The sequence below is a fragment of the Musa acuminata genome, chromosome BXJ3-8, assembly GCF_036884655.1.
Source record: "Musa acuminata AAA Group cultivar baxijiao chromosome BXJ3-8, Cavendish_Baxijiao_AAA, whole genome shotgun sequence".
NCBI classification, from domain to species: Eukaryota; Viridiplantae; Streptophyta; class Magnoliopsida; order Zingiberales; family Musaceae; genus Musa; species Musa acuminata.
The window spans coordinates 901272-925341 of NC_088356.1; the positions used below are offsets into that span (position 1 = coordinate 901272).

A 24070-nucleotide genomic window follows, 5' to 3' on the forward strand; every position below is an offset into this window, starting at 1 on the left:
ACAAGTCGTATCTTCCGACGTCGATGGATGTGGAATTGGTAGTGATCCGGCCTTGAGTTGCCTTTTCTGGTTTCCAAGATTCGTGCGGTGATCTGATCGGCTTTCTTATAGCCGTACGTGTGCCACGGGACCATGTCACGTGATTTGTCACGTGGGCAGATGACATCCAACGCCGCCGCCGTCTCTTCCTTTCCCACGTGCTCGTCCTCTCCCCACTCGCTCTAGCGAGTCAGTTGGCCTGCTGCCACAAAAAGTCACAAAACCAACCGATCGCGTGTTGCCCCGGCGAGTCGACTCGCTCGCCTTGATGTCAATTTCATGAAAACCCGAACTCACTCGATCCCCGCAACCAAAACCCGCTCGATGCCAACGAAGACAACACGTTTACCATTCATCCACCGTCCACGTGTCTCATCGGTCCATCGAGTCCGTCCAAACTTGAACGCACGAGAATTCGTTATGCGGACGCTACAGGTTCTGTGCCCAAGCCATGCTTTGACGGAGGAGAAAAAGAGAAAAGGAAACGAGAAGTTATAACGGTGATTGTTCTCTCTCCTCCTCCTCCGAGCTGTTCTTCTTTCCCTTCTTGGAGATCACAAACCCTACAGAGAGGGGTCGAGAGAGACCGGTGGAGTCGAAGAGCTTCCGAATCAACTCGACTCTTTGCCGCAATCTGTCTTCCGTTCGATCCGACGTCGGAGCTCGATCTCTGCTTCTGCCGCGCCTCACCCCCTCGATCCGCGTACCTCGGCCCTGTTCCCCAACGATCTAGGGTTCGATCACCGGCATGGCTTCCGAGCAGTCGGCTCCCGTCGGATCTTCGCACCCCGCTCAAGTGGTAACGGTTCTTGATCCCTCGCTCGATGTGGGTTTCTTGTCTTTGGTTCGATCGGGTGGAGGGTTGTTTATTGGACCTGAATGTGGTGTGTGGTGATAGGTCGGCAACGCCTTCGTTAATCAGTACTACCACGTCCTTCACCGTTCCCCGCAGCTCGTTTTTCGCTTCTATCAGGAGGCCAGCAAGCTTGGGCGGCCGGACCCTCAGGCTGAAATGAGCTCTGTTACTGGCATGGATGTAAGAAGTCACCCAATTCTTTGTTCTTTTGCCAATTTTAGAGTGTGGTTGATGTTGGAGGGACAAAAAAAAAAAAGAGAGAGAACTTTGCTGGTGAGAAGTGGGGATCTGATGTACGGAGTGATTATTTATTGAGTTTTTGTGTCTGATCTAACCTCTTTCAAAATTTACTGATTTGACATCTTTTTACTTGGTGCTTTATTTGATTGATGGTAAGGCAATCAATGAGAAGATACTTTCCGTGGACTATAGTGAATTCAGGGCAGAAATAAAGACGGTGGACGCACAGGAATCTCTTGATGGAGGCATTGTCGTGCTTGTCACTGGTTACCTTACTGGGAAAGATAATGTTAAGAGGAACTTTACTCAATCTTTCTTCCTTGCCACTCAGGATAAGGGCTACTATGTCTTAAATGACATATTTAGATATGTCGACGATGGTAATGACCAATGGGAAAGTGGTGCTTTGACGAGTGGCGACCGTGCACCTCTTGCTCCTGAGCAGGGTATTGACGGGACTTTGGAGCAGCAACAAGGTTCTATTATAATTACTTACTGATGCTAAGATTGTGCTAATGTCCTTAACGTCCCTTTATTTTCATGGGCAGAAGCTCCTCCAAAACAGGATCAACAGGTAACTGAAGCACCAGAAGAAGTGGAACTGAATGAGGAGGAGGTGTTCAATTCTCCAGAGATTGAGGATGCTCCCACTCTTGAGGAGGAAGCCCCCACGATAGAAATGATTGATGAGGTTGCCAAAATTTCTCAAACTGTGGTTGCTGATTCTGGTTCTGCTGCTATCCTGGAAGGGGCACCAAAGAAATCCTATGCTTCTATCGTAAGAGTTTGTCCATAGGAGTTCTGACTTTCTGGTAACTCTTTGTTGCTCACTTTACCAAGGTTCGTTGTATCGCGGTGTATTGCTCGGTACCGGCGATACATACCAATTTGATAGTGGACCGGTATGAGCGGTATATTAGTACACCTCCATGTATCATGTGTCGGTATGCTCGGTATGACTCCATATGTACCATACCAGTAGCTGGTTGGTACATCGGTACGGACCAATAAGGCGAACCATGCACTTTACAAACTTTCGCGATCTGAAAATTTTCCTATTAGTTGCATACATGATTCTATTTCAAATAATGTCTATACTCGTTTATTAATTTAACTTGATAAGTCATAAAAGAAAACATGGTTAATATGGAAGGCAACCAATGAAATTGATGAGACACCTTATCTATGGCATGGTCAACAGCTCTATCTAGAATTTGTCTATTTCGAAGTTCTTATTAGATGCAATTAAAAATTCAGTGAAATTTACTTGTCACCCGAGCATCTATAATCGAGAGTGTTTGGTTTTAGTGCTTCAAGTTTCTCTTCTGATACATTAGAATGTTGAGAAAACTCATGCTGAAAATTTTAGTATATTGATACGACATGGCATCTTTAGTTGACTTTTATATGAAAAGCTTTTTGGACTTTCTTGATGGTCCTATTCATTTATAACTTATTGTTACTAGAATTTCACAATTAAAATTTGTATAAGCAGTTAGCGAAATAGATTATTAGTGTTATAGGACTTATGCTCTACAATTTGACTTAGATGATTATATCGGAAAGGAGCTTTGAATATTAAATGAGATGGTCTCATTCGAAGACTAGTTATAAGGATTTTTCTTGAGCAATTTAAATGATCACATAAGAAAATAGTGGGCAGAAGAATGGTACATGAAAGTTATAAATAGAAGTAAAATAATGAAGCAGGTTGGATTTTGCGGTTATTATGTCCATCTCATAAGTGTTATTGACTTTAATAAAGAGGTGAACATTTGATTACCAGTGGAAAATTTACATTGAATATTTCTTTTGACTATATTAGTAATTAGATCTATAAGCAAGAGCAGAGACATACCCGGTAAAGACTTACTGCTAAATGTTTTAGATTTGTGTTTTGAGGAATAGAAGAGGAAAAGAAAAGTAAATAGTCCTTTTTTAACTAAACAATGGAATTTAAAAGCAAACAATGTATTGCACATCAAAGAAATAGGATAGAGAAGGAAGGGTTGTGGACTTGTTCAAAAGAAAATGACACTGTATCCTGTGGACTTTGATAATTTATGAGATCAGAGAGGTGGCAGAAGAGGTTTTGGAGAATCTAGAGGTGATGGTGTTGATTGACTGTCGAGTAAGAGTTGGTGGTCTGATGATGAAGTTTAAAAGTTCCAAAAAATTGAAGAATTTGAGAAAAAAGATACTGTTCATGATGTATAAATAAGTTAGAAATAAAGCTAAAAAATTGTTAGCATGATTAAATATAAATTTTAAGATAATTAACAAAGCATGGTTAATATATGGTTGCATAAGGAGTGATGATCAAAAGGCAATGTAAATGATAATGTCCTATGAAAATGATTTATTTATAAACTATGTATTATCATGTTGATAATTTTGTTCTAGGGCTAAAAATAGTGAAAACAGTTAGAAATGTTACGTGTGTCCAAAAAATTAGGCTGGAAAGGCAAAGGACCCATAGAAAATAAAAGAAAGGGCAAGTGTGTAGGATTTGATGATATCTATATAGATGTTTGGGAGAGCTTGGCAGATCTAGGTAAGCTTGATTAACCCTTTGACAGAACGTTTGAAAACAAAGAACAACTATAAAGAATATCTTTGAAATGGCTCCAATATCAGGGATAACTTCATGAGCCAAACTACAAAGCTTTGGGAGAGGGTGATCAAATAAAGACAGATACAAAATGGGAATTTCTGAAAATCAGTTTAGTTTTATTCTTGGAAAATCAACCATAGAATCTATTTACAAAACTTGCATATGGTTTTCATTGATTCAAAACAAGTTTATGATAAAGTTCCTATAAATATAATGTGCTTGGTTTTAGGGAGGAAAAGAATTTCAAATAGTTATTCTGAGGTAATCAAAGACAGATATCATATATGATAGGTTAATTTCCAACTTTAGGAAATTGGTGCATGGATTGTGTGGAAAGTTTTTATCATTATAGGATTATATGACAGATTAGTCTTAAATCTGTTAGAATATGTTTCTTCTAACCAGGACTTCTATACTTCGAGATAAGATCCCAAGCTGCAACCGAGGTTCTAAAATTAAGAGATATAATCTATATTAATGCTGAAAATGAATCACAAACTGGACTCAATTGCCTTTGAGGTTTTCATGTCCGCTTATTTGAAATACATGGCAATCAATTTTTCTTTGTCTCTTCTTTGCTTCTCCACTTGGCCTATCATCATTGGGCCTATTTGAGGCTCTAGTGCTTTCCAAATATTACCAGCAGAGCTTGATTCTTGATGGTAATGGGTCTGCCTGGTCCTGTCCCACCTTGGCAACCTCCACTCTCCTATGTTGGTTAGAAAAGGGCTGTTTTTCATTTTTATTTTTTTATATTCTAGCTATTGGTCAAACCTAGGTCGTTTATGGACTGTCATAGAGACCTTTCTTCAACTTTTAAAGGCTTTAGGATTCATGTAAAAATACAATTACTATGTTGAACTCGTTCAGTCTCTTCTGCTCCACTTAGAGTTCTTGTTTGGGCTTGGATGATAAGCCATCCAGCTTGTATGAGCTCTTTATAAGCCGCTTAGTGAAATGTCCCTCCTTTAAGGCTGGCCTTATTAAGCTTTAGTTCCTTAAGTGTAGGGATGTGCCCTAGGTCTTCACTATAAAAAGTTATATTATTTTTACCCAATGGATGAAACTACTTGGCTTCCCACTTGTGTATAATGAACTTTCATGTTTATATGTTGTATACTAATGATATTGTTTTGATTTATAAGAGTCAAGTTGAGATAAAATATACATTAGCTATGGAGAGAGAATTTAAAAGTTATGGATTTTGACCAAGTAGAACTAAAGATTAAATATATGAAGTATAACTTTAGTGAGTAATACCATAAGAGAAGACTCGAACACATTATTTAAATTGTTGAACGTAAAGTTTCCAATAGCAAAAAAATTTGTTATCCTAGATTTATTATTCAACAAGAATATAGTTAATAGAAGGTATCAATAGGGTATACTCGGTGCACGGTCGCACAGGGTTTGAAGAGGATCAATATATGTAGTCTTACCTCTAAATATAGAGAGGTTTTCCATTATTCAAACTCTGGTCTCTTAGGTCGCAAAGGAGTAATCTTACTATTATATCAAAGCTCACCCTTACAAAAGGTATCAATCACAAACTTATGGAAGGTATCAATCACATACTTAAAGTAGAATCATTAAGGTAGAGAGTTGCCTCCTAAGTGTTGTATGATCGTCGTGTGCCTCCTAGATTAGAGGAAAGATTATTATAGTTATAACTTTTAGGGTCCTCACATAGTTCATGACTTTGAATGCTTAATAGTTAGAGAAGTTAGTGTTGGGAAATGAGGTTGTCAAGATGGATTTTGGATGTTGATGTTACCAAAAGAGTAGAACATGCTTATAATTATTTGGACATGTCGAAAGAAGACCTATAATTGCTCCATTCAGGAGAGGTAAATAAAATTAAGGTTTGACATACCACATGAAATGGTATGAAGCAAGTGGTATATACCGTTTGCCAATTAACTGATACATGGACCAACTTATTTCGAGCGGTATGCTAAAATATAACTTGGTAACCATTAGTATGGGTCATATATCAGCCCATATGGTCGAAACTTGTCTATGTCAGCCGATGCGGATTTGTACCAATCATAATTGATTGATAGCGACCCAAATATGGTATAGTTTGGTCCTAGTGGTCAAATTGACTATTGAAGCCTTTTTTGGGGTTTTAAATCCCCTTCCTCCCCCTCTATTATTCACTCTCAATCGCTCTCATTCTCTCTCTCAGTCTCACTTTGTTTCTCACATTCTTGTGATTCTTAATCGGTGGGTGCAACTTCCTTCGACGAAGGTCCGTGCAACAAAGATGTTCCTTGATAGATCCCAAAAAATAAATTCAATTTTTCCTTCTTATAACCTAGAATTTTTATTCATTTATGGCTTAGATTCACTTTATTCTTATCTAAATATACAAATAAATTCGGACAGAAAAACTCTAGAAATATTATTTTTTTTATTATCTGGTCATTTTTTGATTTTTTCCTAAAATTGGTAATTACTATTATACCAACACATGGTACACTGGTACCAATCAATTCGGTATGGCACGACGGTCCTTGAATAACATTCAAATTAATGATAAGGGGCCCTCTATGGTACTAAACGATGGGGTAGAGGATTTGATAACTCTTAGCTTGAGTCGTTATATGGCCTCAATAGAGCTTAGTGTCAGGAAAAGATTCATCTAAGCAATCCCAAGTTGCTGGGGATTTATGGCTTGTTGCTCCTTGGAGACCATGGTTTGAGTTACTCAAACAACCTCTCTATATTTACTGTTACACAGTTGTTTTAATTCTAGAACGGTGCAAGTTCTACTAAATGCATATCTATCTTTTGGTTGGAAAAATTAGTATCTTCTGCAAAACATTGTAAAACTGCATCACTTGACACCATATTATAGCCCTAAATTTCTGTTGATACTGAACATATTGCTAAATAGGTTAAAGTCATGAAAGAGAATGCTCCTCCATCAGTTCCTGCACCTGTTCCTTCTAGATCTGCAGTTGTCGACATCGATCAACTGGCATCACCAGTTCCAACACCAGCTCCTGCACCTAATAATACTTCTGCTGGTTCTACTGCTGGTGAAAGCAACAGTACACAAGAGTCAGAAGGTTGCAGAAAGTCTATGGAAAAAGTTATTTTGTGGCTTTCTTTTACATCTGTATTTTCTTTCTGATGGTCAACCGTTATCTTCTCAGTTGATGGTTATTCAATCTACATAAAAAACCTTCCTTTGAATGCCACTCCTGCACAACTTGATGAAGAATTCAAGAAGTTCGGACCTATCAAGCCTGGTGGCATACAAGTTAGAAGTCATAAGGTTTTTTCAATTTGTATATCTGCACTTCTTTGTCTATTGGCTTCTGAAAGTTTATTTCTTAAACTTGCTTACAAAAGGTTAACCATACCATAATGCAGCAGCAAGGGTTTTGCTTTGGCTTTGTGGAATTTGAAGTGGCTAGTGCTGTCCAATGTGCAATAGAGGTATTTGTACATATTATTGGTCCTATCTTCTTATATTTTTGAAAAATATATCAATGTGCTGAATAGAAGATTATCTTTTAATTAATTAAAAATGAAGTAATTTTTTAAGAGAAAATAATCTTGTGAATGTAATTACTGAAGTTAGCAACTTAGCATGGCCATGGTTGAAGAAATTGAATGTAGTGGCTGCTAACATAGTTCAAATCTTTGGCATCATCTAGAACTGACTTCAAGAAAATTTTATTTTAAGTTGATGGATTAGGCCTATCTGAACTTCTGAAAGATAATGTAACCTCATGTTTGAGAAGTCCATATCTAGCTCTTCTTATGGTTGAATCAAATAAAAAAAGAATCTTGTTAAAGACAGGTTCATGATACAGGATCACAACATCTTTCAAATGCAGGATAATACAACCTACTAGGTTGATGAAAAATAAAGGATAATTAGTATTTGCTCAAGTATAGTGCACCACTTAAACATATATAATTTACTTATATGTTGATAGGAATTCCAACTTTTGCCATACTGGTTCGGACACAGGACAAACACATGGAGGTTTGAAAGTAGATTAAAACTTTAATTGGATTAGGAATCGAGAACAAGGCTACTTAAAAATATGCAGAGGGTTTCATATATGCAGTCTTGATAGAATCAACCCCCCATTGACAAATTCCATCAAAATTATTTAATTTAGGTCTTGAAATTGTCTGTAATCAGTCAGGATCAGTTGATTTCATGTTGGACTGGCTAGTCCTTTATCGACCAGAAGAATAAACTCATTGGCAAATTCACAATCATATTGGCCTGGATTGGTCAATCTTGACCAAAATCAGTTGGATCAGCAGATCCTGCCTGTATCATACCCCTATGGTATACTAGGGATTCAGGCAAAGAAAACAAAGCAGAAAAATTGATAAGCAGCTTTTGTGGAGAAAGGATATCACTTTAAGTTGGTTGTTTGTGCCTTGAGACCATCACTTTTGGGAGATCCCCATTGGATTTTCTACATTCTAGAGCGACTTCAAATTGAAGATTAGTCTAGAATTTCTTTTTGTTTCACCAGTTTTGGAAGAAAATAAAATTTTCTGTTTTCTTGTGCATGTTCATTGTCTCGAATCTTTTGATTTTTAATATGTTTGTTCATAAATTAATCCTCTCATAACATAAGCCTTTTTAGTTACATGCTTTCAAGACTTTGCCACAACACTCGAGAACTATAAACACTGTACTTGAGAATTATAAATATTGTACTAGGCATGTTTGACTCCAACAGGACTCTGAGTAAAAATGAAGTCAACTGAATATATTTTTATAATGATTTATCTAGTTGTCCAGCATAATTAGAAAGATGTTTTGATCCTCTGGGACTTGCTAATTTTAAGAATTATACGGCTACTCAGAGGAGATGGATCTGATCTTCTGCTGTAAAATTCCTTTCATATTTGACCCTTCCAGCTGGTGAGAAATCCTCTCATATTAGAAGTAACACCTCTAACAAACATTCTTTTAGGTATAGGAGGAAAGGCCACCCAAAATATCAACTAAAAATTTCAACTACTATTATACTGGCCACCCAAAACTTCAACAGTGCTGAACATAAACCTTTATACTGGCCAACCAGGTCCAGATCTTGTCAGAGCTGGTTTAGGCTCAAATTGCGATCATGATCAAGTCTAACCTGCTCCACAAAACCAACAAAGACTCAACTATCTCTATTTAACTTTCTAAATCACATATAGGAATTTAACACTATAATTGCCCAAAAACTTCTGAAGAAAATAAGACTAAAAACCATGACTAAACTAGACTTGAATTAATCAAATCCCTTCAAATTTAGCTGAGTCACATCAATAAACCATTTTTCTTCTTTTGACTGATCTGAAGGTATGTATGATGCAATCAATGGGCTAAGCAGGCCCAAATGTAGAAAAGATGGGGAGAGGCAACAAAGAAAACAGGTGTAGTGCAGCTGTCAAGTAACCTATAGCCATCAATACCATTGTACACAAAAAGGAAGAGGCAACATCATGGCTAGGGTAGCTGTAAAAAATGACAAAACAATGAAAAAATAGGAAAGCAAGAGAAAATCTTTAAAGTATAAAAGAAAAGGAATAAAGTTAAGCATAGAGGTACCTGAATAATTAAAAAAATGAGGAGCAATGAACACGATGAAAGGCCAACAAGGAAAGGAGAAGAAAACAAAGACAAAATAACAGAGAGAACCGGAAAATATTTAAGGGGTGAAGAACAACATTAGCTACTCTAGCATGAGTAGAAGAAGAGATGAATATCACGCTCCCTCAATGAATGATCCCCATTTACAATAAATCTAATCTACACTACTTGAAGGTAGATAACATTATGCCTATGAGGCACATCTTTCATGTGCCTGGCTAATGGTACATGATACTCATTAAAGCATTGGATTCTTGACTAAAGGCACAATAGTTGAGCCAAGGTGCCATGTGCCTCAGTGTTTCTTTTGCGAGGTGTTCAGAAACCTATTTTTGTCAGTCTATATTTGTGCTCAATGGATACAGTGAGCTGAAAATATTCACTATGCACTACATAATACGATGTATATTTGTATCTAAATCTTAGCTAAGAACATATACATTATTATGTGCACAATAATTGAAATCTATACATGGGAATAAGGTCAAAAAAGCCACCCATACCGATTGGTACAAGCCCAATACCTATTAGTACGACAACCAGTTGGGATGCAGATTGGATGATTGTTCCATTAAGTTTGATATGGAATGTACCACCCAGAAGCTCATCATACCAGACTTACGAGGCAGTAAGCAGATTGGTACTGATTCATACCGAGGGTAACCTCATCATTCAGTAATGACATCAGTCATTATTTTTTAATTTGTGGTAGTTGTCGTTTCTCTTTCTTTTCTTTGCTTCTTTCCTTTAATTTTTTGTTTTCTTTCTCCTCTGTCTCTCTCTCTACTCCCTCCCCTCATTTGCCTCCTTCTTGCCTGGATTTCCTACCTCATTGTCTGAGTTACGGCCTCATGCTCCTACTAGTTTGCATCCTCCTCCATATATCCCTCGCCTCCTCCCCTTTTTCTCTCCCTTTTTCTTCTTTGATCCAAGCATACTAATCTATACTGAGTGTAGTTTTGTTGATCTGTGTCACTACCGTATCGGTCTGGTCATCAACTGGTAGTGGCACTGGACTGAGAATTTATTGGTTAAATAATCATAAACATCAATAATGCCTTGAAGATTGAGGGAATGCCATTAGCAACACTGACCCATATAATTATTACCTGTACTGTCAGCCTTTCAGGATAACTGCTTATAATAGTGTGTCATCTGAGGAAGCTGCAATGTTATAACGTCTAACAAAGGTTGCTGTACATTGTCAAAAACACCACACATGATAGTAATACATAATCTTTTTTTTTTCATTGGATGCCAAGATAGTATTTCTATATATTCAATGAGATTTAGTTTCCATATAGCATATCTTTTGAGGACCTACCATTTTAGCAGCGGTTATAAGATTGTGAATCTCAATTGACTAATGAAAATCAAGGCTACTGCTTGATTATAAGTAGCATTTATCTGCAAAAACACTAATAAAATTCATCTTACTATATGAATGGTTGTGAAACGGTCAGAAAAAGGTCTGGTTCATTGCCCAAGAAAACAAGTGTTCATGGTTTGTTAGTCACTACTGTGTATTGGTTCAAGCCATAAGTCTGCCTTCCATTATGAAGCACACTCATTTTGCCTTCTTTTTAATTGTTCTGAATTAATGAACTTTCACAATTTTTTTGGCTTAAATGCTGCCATCTTGTTGCTTTTAGGTAGGCACAATATAGCCAAATAATCATACTATCTCATATTGTACCAAGGATACTTGTGGCATTCAGCACATATTGAAACACAGTGAACCACATAAATCTTCTTCCGATCCATGACAATCATGCTAAAGCATGAACAATCCAACTTTTAGCCTACATTCGATAAGTAGTTTGCAAAATGGTATGGCATGCCTCGTATTGCTAGAAAGGAACTGGATATCCTCATGCCATGAGATGATATCCTTGTGTCATAGGGCTAGGGCCTAACTCCATTTTGCTGTGTCATAAGCAGTACTTTTCCAATTACATTTCAGGTCTTAGTCATTCTAGCCAATTGATTCATGCACTTTGCCCATGTCCTCCTTGATCATATCAGATATGCTAGTTCTTTACAAGTTTTAAGAATGTCTTTTTTCAAGATCTATTAGTCTTCAGAAGGTATACTTTGTCAATGTTCAATTGTTCCATAAAAATCTGCTCATGTTGGATTTGTCTAATGTTAGATCAACTAACTTTGATATCTTATTGTTACTTTCAGTATCATCTTTCTCATGCAACAGATAAATATGTCCAAGCTTACTTTTCAGCAGTAGCTTTCATCTTCCACTACAGCTTAAATTATGGCCACTGTTTATATTTGTCACTCAATTGTTATTGTCTACATATGACTAAAAGTTTGTTCTTGGTGTTTACAAACTTCAGTTTGTTATAAAAATAAGATATGCTGTTGGATTGAAGAAAAGCAATCAAACTTAGGTTATCTACTACAGATAAAAGGATATATATCACAAGTCAGGAATTTTCATATATATATATATACATATATATATATATACATACATATATATATATACATACATATATATATATACATACATATATATATATATACATATACATATATACATATATATATATATATATATATATATATATATATATATATACTGAGGAGAGTTTTAAATTTGCATTGGCTTGATTGTTGATTTGATGTTTGACAGGTTTTATTTCTTTACACTTATTTGAAACTTATGTTGGTAGTTTATTTCACATTTCAGGCTTCTCCCATAATGATTGGAGGCCGCCAAGCTTTTGTGGAGGAAAAACGGCCTAACAGCTCAAGAGGCAAGTTAAACGGGAGCTGTTATGTTATGTTTATATAAGATTAAGTGGAAGTGTGATGGCTATTGTTTTTGAAATATGCATTTACACATGCTGCAAACTTTAGTGTTTGAAACTGCTTCCAGAAATTACCAATTTAGGATGTCAATGCTTGTATATGTTTATAGCATTATGCATCTCTAGTCATGCATTGTTCATAGCTAAGCTTTTTGTATATTCTTTTGAACCCTGGACACTTCTCTAGGAATTCTTTCTAGTACGTTGTAGTGAAATTGTTCATTTGCTTTTGTGCAGTTAGCAACAGAGGTAGGTTTTTACCTGGCAGAGGAGTTGGATACAGAAACGATGGAATGAGAGGTCGTGGAAATTATGGTGGCGGGAGGGGTTACGGCAGGGCAGACTATGGTTACAGGTCTGATTTTGGCCACAGAGGTGGTGTCAGGGGTGGATATTCCAACCGTGGAGGTGATGTTGGATATCAAAGAGTTGACCCTGCATCTGGTGGTGGACGTGGAAACCGAAGCGGGTCAAATGTCAGCAATTGGTCTTCCAGAAATGTTGCTCAAGTTCCTGCTCCATCTTAACACCTCAAAATAAAGAATAACTAGCGTAGCAGTTGTAGGGTATCTGTTCTCAACGTTTATAATTCATGGTGAGGTTGATCATTCGAACACACCTCTCCTCCCTATTGCTTTCTGGTCTCAAGTCTCCTGATAGCTGTTCCAGAGGGATCATATGATTTCATGTTTCACTTTTCCTTTTTTTCTTTTTAGCCAAGCCTCACAAGAGACCTGCTATGACCTGTATCTACTGATGTAGGATGTTGATATCGTCAAGGACACCTGCAAACATCTTTGGCTCCTCTTTTTTGTTTCTTTGGATCTCTCTTTCCTGTTATTTCTAGGCTACTATGTCATTATCTTTTATCTTTCTTTTCTTCCTTGCCTGCCTGCTGGATTGTAGTTATTGTTTTGGTGTTCTTATGCTCATTCCATGTTTCTCTTTTAGACGTGTCATTAAAAAGAAAAGAAAAGAAAAGTAAACTTGAGATACAACACAGGGTAAATCATCCTTCAAAGTTTTGAGTGCTGATGACACTCTCTGAAGTTTGATCTTTGGCTTATTATGCCCTGTTATGGAGTCTTATGTTTGGTCAGGTGGGCGGGTGGATAATGAGCAGTGGTTGGGGTTGAGATCCATAGACTCATTTCTTGTTTTATTAATCAACTATTGAATGTCTTCTTTATTCTCATTGATTATTTCTCGAGTTACCCTCTTTTCCCTTATCTTGTCCATTCCACGGTTTAATTTTCGTCATCCTTTGTTGTGACCATTAACTTCTTTTGCGAGATTTTAGCGTACGTCAAAAAAGAATGTTAGTTTGTTTTAATTTTTCTTTTTATTCATCCTAAAGAATGTTGGTGATTGCATTTCTTTAAATTGTAGCAATACGTAGGTAACTTACTGTTCGACAATCTCAAGAATGTAAAGTTAAAGAGAAGGAAAAAAAAATAAACTAAAACAAAACAAAAAAAAAATCAAATGGTAAATTTTATGTGGGAAAATTGATTATGACACATGCACAATTCATATACGGATCATGACATGTGGATTGTTATTCTATCATCATTTTGTTAGGTTGTTATGATAGTTCCACGAGTTATTCCTCGAGAGTGACACCCTAATCATCATCATAACAAGTTAGAAGTTTTATGAGTTATCATTTATCCATCCATAAGAATTTGGGTCCTCGATGTGTAGGGAACTAACTCCTGTGGACACTAAAAGAGAGCAGTGCTGAGAGTAGAGGACGTCTTCTTCTTCTTCGATCGACCATAGGATAAATGTGCTTATATCCTACTTTGGGAATCCAGTTTAGGCTTCTTTATGATGTACTTACTAGTTTAGCCACACAGTTGTTGCCACGCGGACACGCTTTCGCCACGCGACGCGTGGTCTGCCTTTACGCTGTTCCCGCTGCCACCATCACGTGTACCGTCGCGCGCGCTAATCGGACGGCGGCCATGGCTCCTTCAGCCACCTGGCTCACCGATCCCACGCGTGTCACCATCTCCCCATCACAGAATCTCCAACTCCCGCGTCGCTTCCCTCGGAATTCTACTCGCCACGTGTAACCCTGGGATTTAAACGACCCCCATCCCAGAGCAGCAGCAACACCGAACAGGCAACCGAGGCTTGGCCGCCTGAGCTACGTGTCACGGAAGCACACGCGTCGACTTTGGAGCATCCTCCTGATGTTCCTCGTCACGTAGCCGATCGTGGAAGCGTTACGTGACGTAACGCAAGGGGTGCGAGGGAAACGCCGCCCCCCCCCAAGAGAGGCCCCTTACGTGGTCTCACGGGAGCGCATCGTATCGTCGGACCGACGACACGTGTCGGACTTCCCTGGCCGCAACGACGTGTTTATTTAGCCCGTCCTTTTCCGTTCGGAGTTCCCACGAAGCTTCTTACTCTGTTTCGAGGCGAAGCATCAGCAAACCCCCGAGGAAGTCCCGAGTGGTCATGGAGTTGTTGCCTGCGAGGAGGGCGGCGTCAGCGGACCCGAAGGCGGAGGACGGCGAGGGAGTCGAGCTCACCCTCGGCCTCGCCATCGGCGGGAGCACCCGGAAGACCCCCGAGCCGAGGAATGAAGCGGAGGGTCCCCGTAAAGGTGGGATCTTTGACCTCCCGGACGGAGCATCGGCGGAGGATCGCGCGGCGATGGATGCCCAGATGCTGCGGTCTAGGGCGCGAGATCGGGCGGTGAGGGAGGAGGAGGCCTTGTCCGGCGACCGGTCGAGGCCCAGCCGCACGGATGGAGGCAATGGCGTTCGATGGCCCCGCGTTGCCCCTGTCTCCACCCCCAACCCTAACGCTCACCCTAATCCCTTTGGGTTTGGCCACCATCACCCGTTCCCGGTGATGTACCCTCACCAGCAGGTGCAGTACGTGCCGGTGCCCAACGGGTTCGGGTTCCCGTTCGTGATGCCGTGCTGGGCCCCGACCATCTCGGCGGTGGCCGGCGGACTGAACCGGCTCGAAAGGAAGGTGTACCAGCCGTTGTCCGGCCGTGGGTTCCCCGTTCAGGGGACGGCTGCAGGGCCGTGTGATGGTGATTCCAGCGGGAGTAAGGGGATCGAAGCCGCCAAGGTCGTGAACACCTCGCTCAACTCGGATTCATCCGGGAGCAGCTCTTCTGCAATCTCCGATCGCCGGAGCGGATCCTTTGGAGGTATAAATTTCTCCCCTTTCTTCGGATTTCAATTACAACTCCAACAAATCTGTTGTTTTGCCTTCCTTTTCTCTTCAATTTCCCTAATTCAGAGTCAGATTATATTAGAAACTCGAATGAAATCATTGTGCAAGAAATCGATTTATCATCCAAAATCTAGATAAAAAGAGGCACCTTTGTATCATGGTAGTAGTCTCATGTCAACAATTCACGAGCAATGTAATCCGAACAAATTTCTTGGACGATGCAGGAGGAAGCATCAGTAGCGGCGACTCCAGGAGCCATCGGAGCCTTCAAAAGGCAGAGAAGCCTGCAGCACCGCCATCGGCGGAAGGAGGTAGCGGCAACAACGCACTAACGTCTTGCTTGACGTCGAACGCCAAGCCGGCCAGGTTTGGGGCTCAGCTGCAGCGCGCGGGCTCCGTAAACAAGTCCGGGAAACCGTCGGCCCTGCCCCGAATGCCGCTCGTCTCAGCCACGGGCGACGCGCCCCACGGGAGGACCATCCACGGTCTCCTCTACCGGTGTACCAAGTCGGAGGTGAGGATTCTGTGCGTTTGCCATGGAAACTCGTACACGCCGGTGGAGTTCGTCAGGCATGCTGGTGGCGCCGACGTTTCGCAGCCGTTGAAGCGGATAGTTGTGGTTCAACCAGGGTGGTAGTAGATGAGCAAAAGTGTCTTCTACTTGTAGTAGTTTGAATTAGGGAGTGGTTGCAGTGGGAAGGGCAGTCATGGAGGTCTGTAAATATCTTCAGCAGCTAACGTCAAAGAAATTTTAGCTTGTTGTGAGCTACTTTGGAGCATCTTCTTCCAACCCATTTCATTGCTCACCACTCACTAGCAGTATATATATCTATATATGATTTAAATGTGTCGACAGCAAAAGCACTCGGAGAAATACCAAGTCGGACATAAAACGGCAGTTATCAAGTCACAGTCATACAGGTTGGAAGCCTTTTTGTAGGACAAAGCTAGTGAAGGAAACAAATGCCAGAAAAAGAGTGTCACAGCCATGTAATGTTTAGACACAACAAGACTGGAAGCATCAATTTTGATGAAGTGCATGGAGAGAGAGAGAGGTGTACCAACTGAGATGGACAACCACCATTAGAGATTGGGATTCAGAATCAAGAGAGGTCAGGAACAGCAGCTGGGCATGTTGTTATTTCCAAGGAGTTGAAGAAATGGCTCTGTCTTGAATGCTTGAAGCCAGATAGATGCAGATCTTGAGATGTTTTAACACTCGGTCGGATGCTTTAGACCATATATGTATGTGTACATTCACTTCCGGCCCTTCTTTTTCTGCTGCTTAGCTGCATGCGAAGAGATCAATCATAAGGCCAATCTTAAAAGAAAAAAATGATTAATAAGCAAAGAGAATAATGATGATTTGGTGATTCAAGAGGAGGCAGGAAAGGCCCCAGCATGGGACCCCTACCTACTGAGGCCCTTGCTGCCACCCAGGTAGGCGAAGCAGGTAAGGCTTAGCTCAGGTAGGTTCTCTCAAGTAAAATGACAACTATATTCTATAACATAAATAATAATAATAACTCGAATAAATTTACCCAATTTTCTCTTAGCCTCAGATTTTGCGAAAAACTCCATCCATTCATCAGTTAAAACAAAAACATCTTCTTCACCTTCTGGTACTTGGTTCTCATTCCATTCTTGTTCTTGTGACCTGCTTACAGAAACACCGGATATCAACGGAGTATGAAAACAATTGCAGATTTTACAGGCAAAATTATGTCACCAGGAGTCTCGCAGAATAATAAGAATCATCAATCAAGGTGATAAAACAACAATCTTAGGATTAAGCTGTCTGAAGGATGGGTATCCATATTTTAACTTGGATAAAGATGTGAGGGAAACATCCAATTTCCTGATATTATTTATGGATCTAAACCATTTAAGTCGTTCAAGTCATTACAAATTTTTTTCTAGGCTATCTGGTCTTTTGACAAATCAGTAAACATTGGCATTAAGAGCCCCCTTGAATCCTAATAATACCATCCAATGTCATCCAAACCATATATTAGATATAGATTGGACTCTATTTTTTGTTCTTAAGCTTCCTCTCACTTAATGTGTCCACTTTGCCACTCAAACAACCATAAACCACCCACAGATATCGAAGTTGTGTACTTGGCGCCCTTGGACAAAATATATTAGATACAGATTGGACTCTATTTTTTGTTTTTAAGCTTCCTCTCACTTAATGTGTCTACTGTGCCACTCTACAACCACAAACCACCCATCGATATCAAAGTTGTGTACTTGGCATCCTTGGACAAAATATATTAGCTATAGATTGGACTCTTTTTTTTGTTTTTAAGCTTCCTCTCACTTAAATGTGTCTACTTTGCCACTCTACAACCACAAACCACCCATCGATATCAAAGTTGTGTACTGGGCATCCTTGGACAAAATATTTTTCCAAACTGGTAAAAACATACTCGGATAATTTAGTCATGGAAATTAGAAATTGCATTTAAAGCTACCTTAATATCTAGCAACCTCACAACACTGTAGAAGTTCATCTTGATTCCTTTTGTCAAGCATCTTATGATTTTTCTCTCTAACCTTTATGAATAATGAGTAGAAAACAGATGGTAATTATGGCTTTTAGCCATCAAATTTAACTGTCCCATGTTATTTTCTACAAGATGGTACTCATTGAACATGTTTATTCAATCTTTGTTTTGCATAGTCATAGTCTTTGTTTAAGCAACTAGATCATATCAGGTTCTTCCCCAATAATCAACTGCTCAGTTTATTGGTGATAAGTGATTCTATCTAATGGCAGAAGCACTATCAATCACCATTTAGTCATTGACATGGTTGGACATGTCCAAACATGTCCCTTTTTTAAATCAGGTTGGATATAACATGGCGTGTCGAACTATTCCTCACTACGAGAGGACTGCGAAGGCGACATGAAACCGGGATTCCTCACCATGAGCGGACCGCAGAGGCATCATGAAACCTTCGAAATCCTTCTTCCTCACTAATTTCGAAGAGGATTTCTTACCTTCTACGTAAGGATCGCCCCTTCTTGCTCACCGAATTAATTTTGTTTAGATTTTTTATTGCTCAAAATGCTTATTTTGATTATTAACATATTATTAACGTATTTTATATTTTAGTTTTTTTATCAAATTACTAAGTCTATAAAATTTAAATATATGGGCGATTTCCCGAAAATTATTTCTTCTTTCTCGAATCCTACAAGGAAACAAAGTCGCTGAGATTTTTTGCAGCTGTGATTGCCTCGACCAAATTGGTGACATTCCTTTGATACAGTTCCTGTTATACCCACGGCTTCAGGCCAACGAGGAAACTGAACAGCTTGTCCTTCTTGAACATGTCTTGTATGTTTAGCAATAGTGTTGAAAACTACTATAAATAATCTCGAACGAAAGTGCTTTGGCGGAGTTGTCTCAGCTTCCTTCTTGCGATGAACTCAATGTTCTTGAGTAGGAACTGAGTTTTCAACTCCTACTTTAAGTCATCTCATGTGTCCACTCGACACCGACCTTGTTGGTTCTCTTCCCAATGTGTTCACCATCAAAGTTTTACATCACCATTCACTCCCACATTAAGAACTCTCATAAGCAATGTAATTCTGGACGTGAGTTCCGTGACAACTTTGTGTAGGTGCCGCGCAGAGTCTTTAGTGTCTTTAATCAATCAATCTACTCAAGACTCGACCTTGTCAATCCAAGAATTCACCTCCTCTTGTGAGTGAGTTCTCTACCCCAAGAAGCCTTCATTGGCCTTGGTAGAGTTCCTCTAAACTTGCTTCAAGAATATCAAAGCGGGTTTCAACAGTTGTAAGTCTCTCCTTATGACTTCTCTTTCCAGCTGGCACTCTGGATTATGCTTCCTCCGCTCGTGGAGAATAACCAACTTCTCGTTCGCCATTTTCACTGTCGAGCTCCTCTTGAGCAGCTCCAACAGCTTATGAGCAAGTCTGCACTTGCAACCCATCTGTAGCTGCTTTGAACAATGGTCCAGCTTGTCCCGTCTTGCTCGATTCACCATGGTGCTTCACCATGGCAAGATTGCGAACTTTTGCTATTTGCTCAAATTGCTTGCCTGCTTTGATGCCACAATATCACGGACTTAGCCGAATTGCCTAAGTCGTAAAGCGCCCTTGTGTTATCCGTCTGCAAAGGGTCAGCCTAGTTACAATCTTGTTCAGGTCCCGAAGGACCTGTAAAAAAAACAAATTGATTAGTTCCAAAAATGAGCGACGGACTAGTCCCGATGTCTCGCAAAAAGGGCAACTTTACAAGCAATTTAGCAAACAATTGGTGTATAAGAAAGAAAAGAGAGGAAGGAGAAAACAAGGACTTTAGAAGACAAACGATCAGTCGCAAGTCCACAAACGACTGAGTGTCGGGTGCGTCAACAAGTTCCCTAGGCTTTATGTGTGAACTTGTGAATCCAATCAACGCCCAACGCTACCCCAAACCCTCATTTAGCCCTGTGCCGCTCGGGTGGTTCTAGGGTGCTAAGATGGCTGATGTTTCCATTCCACCACAGCCTTCAAAAAATAGGCCATGGCATGCGAAAACTAGCTATTCTCAGGGAATTTTGTGTGTTATGGTGAGCGATCGCTCTACCGCCCTCCAACTATTCCTGCTCACAGTTTATAAGCAAAACACACAAAAACATAGCAAAACATGTTGCCAAACATAAGTACAAACAAACAAAAACGACGAACGATCCATTGACGAATGTATTGCAAGTGCACGACAACCGACCGTGACAATACACCAATAGGATGATTATTGTTGACTTTATTCATGGATGTGTATTTGCTTATATATTTCAGATTTGACTTATAGTGGTTCCAACTCAGCGCATTGCTGAAATTGTTTTGTTTTATTTTTTTATTTTCAAAGCAACCTCCTAGTAGGACTAGATCATATTCCGATGGAGAATAGACATTCCACTACTGCTAGGTAGAACTAGTTGGATTTGACATCACTTATGTTAGATAATAAAGCCTATGGCTATTTGTTTAACTTTTATTTTGATGAATAAGTGAATTGTAATAGATTTTTACAGTTTATATTCTCAATAAAGTGATGTTGACATTTTGCTCTTGATGTGACCCATGAAAAGATGTTGTAATCCTGTGTAAAAAAAATTCCAAGGTGTGACAATTCTTTTAAACTGTTTATCAAGAAAGAATAAACCATCAAAATGTTTAATTGGGATTTTGAGATGCTAGATCAATGTCTTCTAGATCCCATGTTAATTAAGCATGCCTAGCAAAGTCTAGGATAGGCACTTTTCAAAACTATTTGAAGCATGGATAGCACATTACAAGTACCCCATACAGTGAATTGATACAATTTGGTATTTCTACATGCTAAATCTTGAAAAGATAAAATATGTTATGTTTCAAAAATGAGTACAAATATGAGATAATGATACAACATAATGCAGATATGCCAATACATTAATTTTGGTGTAGGGGAAATGAACAATATAGCATGGATGTGATCATAAAAATATGTTAGACACAATATTATATATGACAAAACTTGAAGCATAGTTATTGTGTTAGAATAAGTAGATGGATATGATGGTAAATAACAAAAACACTAAAATATCCGAAAGTATGTATCATGAAAGAAATTATTTTATTAACATGATACTTCAAGAAAGAGAAGAGGATAAGAACTTTGGATAAATGAAGATCACCATTTAAATCTAATTGATCACAATTTGATGACTGATATAAAAATCCCATATAGCTAATCGTATATGTATCTTATCTAATTAAAAAAACATCGCCGATTGAGGAAAAAGGTTCTCCCAAGAATATCCATGAGGTATCTAATTTTAAAAAAAGGATGATTAAGTCTAAAAAGTATCATACAGTATTGTATCCTCTATAAATACATATATATGATATGAATCAGCATGATGAGTAATTTAGATCATTTCTGTTTCATAATATGGCAAGGCATGAATATAACCATAAAATACAATATCATATATTGTACAATACATGCCAAAATTTTGCATTCATTTGTGATGTTAGAATATATATATATATATATATACACACACACACACACACACAGAAGTCACTAAATAGAATCCATGACCTGTTCATCTCTTGATTTATAGCCATATTACTTAAAGAATACAGAGAAGATAAAAGAAAAAAGACTGACAAACAAAATGACTATATTAATCTTAATCTGACAATTATTACATACGACATTAAACAATCTATCCAATCATGTATAAATGTTGTCTATAATAAAAAAAAACAATACATATGAAAGAAACAAATATTCTCTAAACTCCAAAGAAGTATCTATAAAGCATTGTCAAAGCATCATAATGTAGGATCTTTCTAATAACTATTTCAGAAATCAAATACACTGAGAAAGCATCCAACATGTCTTCTGATATGACTTAAAATTGTCGCTTCTTTGGATGCAAAAACTGGACAGTTGTACTGTGACTTGTTATTAACTTGTTCTGTGAAAAGTTAGGAAATGGTAAGTGAACAAATGAACATAATATGATTATTAAACAATTTTTTCACATGAATGATTCTTCCTGCTACATGTGCATTCCAACCTACTGTGTGAATTATCAAAAAGAAAAAAAAAGACACACACACATACCTTGAGCTTTTCTTGCTTTCTGTGCCCCTCTATGATTACTATGTTATTCCTGTTTCTTCTCAACAGTTCACAAATATTTGCACTATAAGTTGCCGATTATAAGTTCCGTTGCTGAATTTCAATAAGGTTTCAACTGTTGCCTCTTCCCAGAAAATCAAAATAAAATATCAAATAGAGAGTACGAGTAAGAGTGAGTTCTGTGATTCTCAACATATTGATGTTATTGCATCTACAATAATTGTAAAAGAAAGAAAAGTAGGAAGCTACCCCATTATTAATAATTTTCTGACAAATGTCCAAGTCTACAAATAAGCAGTTTCCCTTAGCAGTCTTGTCTATGGCTCTTGTTTTCAGCATCACATCATTGTTTCTTTTTTATAAAATAAAGTTCATATGACAATCTAAAATGTAGCTTCTGCATCAAATGTACATTTACTTTTCTTTTTTTTTCCATCTTGGCCCAAAAATTAATCAAGAAGGCTCGAAGCACCAACATTTTTCAAATAAAGGTTAGTTCAGTAGAACTACATGGCCTCATAATTTCTTCAATTAAACTAAATCATTCTCTTCCAAGGCTTAATAGGAGATCATACATGAAGACAGACCCTTTTGCTTTCGTAAAAATTTGAATCATTCCGAAGGCACGATTTCCTCACATGAAAATCGGCTAAGTGCAATTGCGAACTATTAGACACCCAAAAATCACAAAGTACAACTTATAGATACCTCAATCTTGCAGTAAAGATCTAGTTCTCATATATTAAGGCAATATTAAAGCAAAGAAGCATCAATTAAAAGGGCTCTTTTTTCTAACATCATAGACAATTCACGGTCATACGTAGTCCAAAAACCACAAAAGGAATTCTTGATAACCACAATCTGGAACCAAAGCATAAAAGCATCGGTAAAGAAAATGAACGAGTTCATGGAATGCGAAACCATACTCAGAAGCAGGAAAGTCGACAACTTCGGCAGCTTCCGGTCTCTCGGCTCCAATATGGCTCATCGAGGATTGGTCCTGGACTAGGTGCGGCGAGGTTCTATTTGGAAGAACCTGGGAGAAGCTGGAACAGGGGATGTGGGGAAGAGGGAGGTGATGGCAGGGAGGAGGGAGGTGAGGATTGGGTGAAGCGAATCGGGGGAGGAGATGGCAGTGGTGGTGACGACGGTGGCAACTGCACGGACAGAGTAGGACGAGTGGGATATGGTGGTGGTGATGGTGGAGAAGGTGGCGATGGAGGAAGTCGACCGGGGGTTGCATGGCTTCCAATCACGGCGAATCATCGATCCTCTTAGGGTTTAATGACAGCTCAACCGAGTGGCCGGTGAACGGATCGTTGGCTACGGGTGACGCTGTATCAACTTTCCCGATCTAATCCACGATTTTGCTCACGACATTAAGACGTGGCAGGGACAAAGAGGCCCCACGCACCTGTCTCCGTTCATGTAGTAAGTAAAGTCGGGGTTCAAATCATTTTCCTTGGAAGTCGGATCCACTACGAGAACCCGCATTTTATGGGGTGGCAAACATGGACCCGAAACCCGTTTCGGTTCAAAATCCGGGTTCGGGCCAAAACAACTCGTTTGATTCAAATCGGCTTCGGAAGTTAAACAAATATGTTAATATTAAGCTTCATATTTGGCTGAAAAAAATAATGCAGATTATTCTTGTAATTTATTTTTTCATTGGTTTAGCAATCAGACCAAAAATTCAATTTATTATATAACACAAAAATCTTCGATTAAAACCAAAGAAATATAAAAGGATTTTTCTTCATATATATATATATATATATATATATATATATATACAATTTTAGCATGTATATTTATATAGAAAATCTCCACTTCAATCCATTTCCAAAACATGAGATACATACACTACTCATGTAATATAAATGCAGGTATTAAACATGAGATACATACACTTGAATCTACAGTCTGTCTCTCGTATAATTCATGTGTGTTCCCATTAGACTCATCAGATAATTAAAGAGACTATATCATAGGAAGCTACAAATCCTAATTAGACTC

At 38.8% G+C, this 24070-nt stretch overlaps 2 protein-coding genes and 1 long non-coding RNA gene across 6 annotated transcripts; 2 read left to right on the forward strand and 1 right to left on the reverse strand.

The window, feature by feature from the left end:
- The first annotated feature begins 525 nt into the window (after window positions 1-525).
- On the forward strand, window positions 526-12877 carry LOC135645928 (nuclear transport factor 2-like). 4 transcript variants are annotated; one of them, XM_065164838.1, is made up of 9 exons: window positions 534-838; window positions 938-1075; window positions 1293-1581; window positions 1684-1913; window positions 6649-6823; window positions 6911-7032; window positions 7131-7196; window positions 12080-12150; window positions 12442-12877. In XM_065164838.1, the coding sequence occupies exons 1-9, from the start codon at window positions 788-790 to the stop codon at window positions 12725-12727; spliced, it is 1428 nt and encodes a 475-aa protein (XP_065020910.1). In that variant the 5' UTR covers window positions 534-787; the 3' UTR covers window positions 12728-12877. The 4 variants fall into 4 exon arrangements, with proteins under 4 accessions (XP_065020907.1, XP_065020908.1, XP_065020910.1 ...); XM_065164835.1 differs by lacking the exon at window positions 12442-12877 and having other exon boundaries at window positions 526-838; window positions 1293-1611; window positions 12080-12199; XM_065164836.1 differs by lacking the exon at window positions 12442-12877 and having other exon boundaries at window positions 526-838; window positions 1293-1611; window positions 7134-7196; window positions 12080-12199.
- A 1030-nt stretch (window positions 12878-13907) lies between these two features.
- Window positions 13908-16158, forward strand: LOC135644410 (ninja-family protein Os07g0602900-like). The gene is made up of 2 exons (XM_065161953.1): window positions 13908-15375; window positions 15626-16158. The coding sequence occupies exons 1-2, from the start codon at window positions 14667-14669 to the stop codon at window positions 16036-16038; spliced, it is 1122 nt and encodes a 373-aa protein (XP_065018025.1). The 5' UTR covers window positions 13908-14666; the 3' UTR covers window positions 16039-16158.
- A 108-nt stretch (window positions 16159-16266) lies between these two features.
- On the reverse strand, window positions 16267-23370 carry LOC135644411 (uncharacterized). The gene is made up of 3 exons (XR_010498469.1): window positions 22981-23370; window positions 16943-17058; window positions 16267-16690 (listed from the first exon to the last, which is right to left on the reverse strand). It is a non-coding gene; the product is annotated as an uncharacterized LOC135644411 (long non-coding RNA).
- Window positions 23371-24070: the final 700 nt, after the last annotated feature.

Excerpts from the sequence above, each read along its gene's own strand:
- LOC135645928 (XM_065164838.1), top strand. The coding sequence starts at position 788 with ATGGCTTCCGAGCAGTCGGCTCCCGTCGGATCTTCGCACCCCGCTCAA. Across the intron at positions 1,076-1,292 it reads GCTCTGTTACTGGCATGGAT|GCAATCAATGAGAAGATACT; the intron begins GTAAGAAGTCAC and ends ATTGATGGTAAG. Across the intron at positions 12,151-12,441 it reads CCTAACAGCTCAAGAGGCAA|CAACAGAGGTAGGTTTTTAC; the intron begins GTTAAACGGGAG and ends TTGTGCAGTTAG.
- LOC135644410 (XM_065161953.1), top strand. The coding sequence starts at position 14,667 with ATGGAGTTGTTGCCTGCGAGGAGGGCGGCGTCAGCGGACCCGAAGGCG. Across the intron at positions 15,376-15,625 it reads CCGGAGCGGATCCTTTGGAG|GAGGAAGCATCAGTAGCGGC; the intron begins GTATAAATTTCT and ends TGGACGATGCAG.